Source organism: Panthera pardus, unplaced genomic scaffold, assembly GCF_024362965.1.
Source record: "Panthera pardus isolate Hobbes unplaced genomic scaffold, ASM2436296v1 HiC_scaffold_8, whole genome shotgun sequence".
Taxonomy (NCBI): Eukaryota; Metazoa; Chordata; class Mammalia; order Carnivora; family Felidae; genus Panthera; species Panthera pardus.
Genome location: NW_026527013.1, coordinates 156910857 through 156912638, shown reverse-complemented (window position 1 = coordinate 156912638; position 1782 = coordinate 156910857). Strand labels below are relative to the sequence as shown.

Genomic DNA, 1782 nt, shown 5'->3' with positions numbered 1-1782 from the left:
CCTCTCTCTCTGCCTCTCCCCCACTCTCCCTCCCTCAAAAATAAACATTAATTTTTTTAAATACTTGAATATCTATACCACCACCCTAGAAAGTATTTTACATAGATTATCTATAATCTTCAAAATAATCACACATTGAATGTCATTCCTTCTTTTGATGGTTGAGGAAACTGGAGGTCAGAGATATTAAACATATTTGTTAAAGTCACATTGCTGGTGACGGGTGGGTCAAGATGTAAAGCGTGGCTGCCCTCATTCTGAGACTTTTCATTGTCCACACTGCACTTCCTAGGGGCATATGCGGGAGAAATAAGAAAGGGGAGGGGAGAATGCGAACTCTGGAAAGACTGCTAACCCAGAAGACCCCAACTTAATAACTGGATGCTTTTTTTTTTTTTTACTGTATGCATAATAAGGTGGTAATACATAGTCAAAATGTGGACTAATGTGAAAAGTCAGTCTTCAAAACTGTGCTCACCTTGATCTACCTTATCAGCAAATCTGGAGAAAAGGGCATGTCCATCATTTCCTCTTTGTTTGAAATGTCATTCTTTGGGCTTTTGGAAGGAAGGAGAAATTCTTTGAATCTTCACTTTTTTTCACTTAATTTTCCCAACAGTCTTCTTAGGGCGCTCATTACCTCCTTGTTCCTCAAGCTGTAGATTAAGGGATTTAGCATCGGGGTCACCACAGCGTAGAAGAGAGCGACCATCTTCTCTTGCTCTGCTGAGGAGCCAGCAGAGGGTCTCAAGTATGTGAAGATGGCTGTTCCAAAGCACATGGAAACCACAGTGAGGTGGGAAGCACAGGTCTCAAATGCTTTGCAGCGTCCTTGGGCGGAGCGGATATGCAGAATAGCAGCAACTATACGAGCATAGGAGAAGAGAACCAGAAAACAGGGAAGCATGATCACCAAAAATCCTGAGATGGCCACCATGACCTTGTTGAAGGAGATGTCCACACAGGTCAGCCTCAGCACAGCCAACATCAAACAGGCAAAGTGATTAATGACATTATGGCACAAAGGTAGCTGGAAGATGATCACTGTCTGCATCAGTGAATTCATGAAGCCAGCCCCCAAGCAGCCAGTAGCCAGCGCCAGGCAAAGCCCCCCATGCATGATGGCTGTGTAGTGCAGCGGGTGGCACACCGCCACATAGCGGTCATAGGCCATGGCTCCCAGCAGGAAAAACTCGGAGCTGCCCATGGCCAGGGAGATAAACAGCTGGAGCACACAGCTGTGGAACGGGATGGACTTCCGGGCTGACAGGAAGTGAACAAGCATCTGTGGGACGGTGCTGTTGGTATAACAGATGTCCACAAATGACAGGACACTGAGGAAAAAGTACATGGGTGTGTGTAGCCTGCTGTCCAGTCTGATAAGGAGGATGATGAGGAAGTTCCCCAGCACAGTCACGAGATACATGACCAGGAAAAGGACAAAGAGGGAGACCTGAGTGTTCCAGCATCTGGACAGCCCCAGCAGAATGAACTCACTCATCCAGGTCTGGTTTTCCCTGCCCATGAGCCTCTGAGGACCAAATCCAAGTTATAAACCAATAAATACCAGATAATTAAGGTGGCAGAGGGGCTGATGAGGTCATTCAGACCGAAAGCCATCTAACATTGCATTGTGTGCTTTCCCAGATTATATGTCTCCTTCAGGGTTTGGGACCACAATAGAACCCATTGATATGGCTCAATTCAAGGAAGGAGAAAATGCTTCTCCTTCCTTAAATAGGAAAGTTTTTATTAAAATGCTTAGACATTTGAGTTAAAAAG

At 45.4% G+C, this 1782-nt stretch overlaps 1 protein-coding gene across 1 annotated transcript; it reads right to left on the bottom strand.

Annotated features, from left to right (window-relative positions):
* Positions 1-589: 589 nt before the first annotated feature.
* LOC109268878 (olfactory receptor-like protein OLF3) lies at positions 590-1525 on the bottom strand. Its single transcript, XM_019452537.2, has one exon. It carries the CDS (start codon positions 1523-1525, stop codon positions 590-592), a length of 936 nt encoding a protein of 311 aa, XP_019308082.2.
* Positions 1526-1782: the final 257 nt, after the last annotated feature.

Coding starts and splice junctions, on each gene's coding strand:
- LOC109268878 (XM_019452537.2), bottom strand. CDS start 1,525: ATGGGCAGGGAAAACCAGACCTGGATGAGTGAGTTCATTCTGCTGGGG.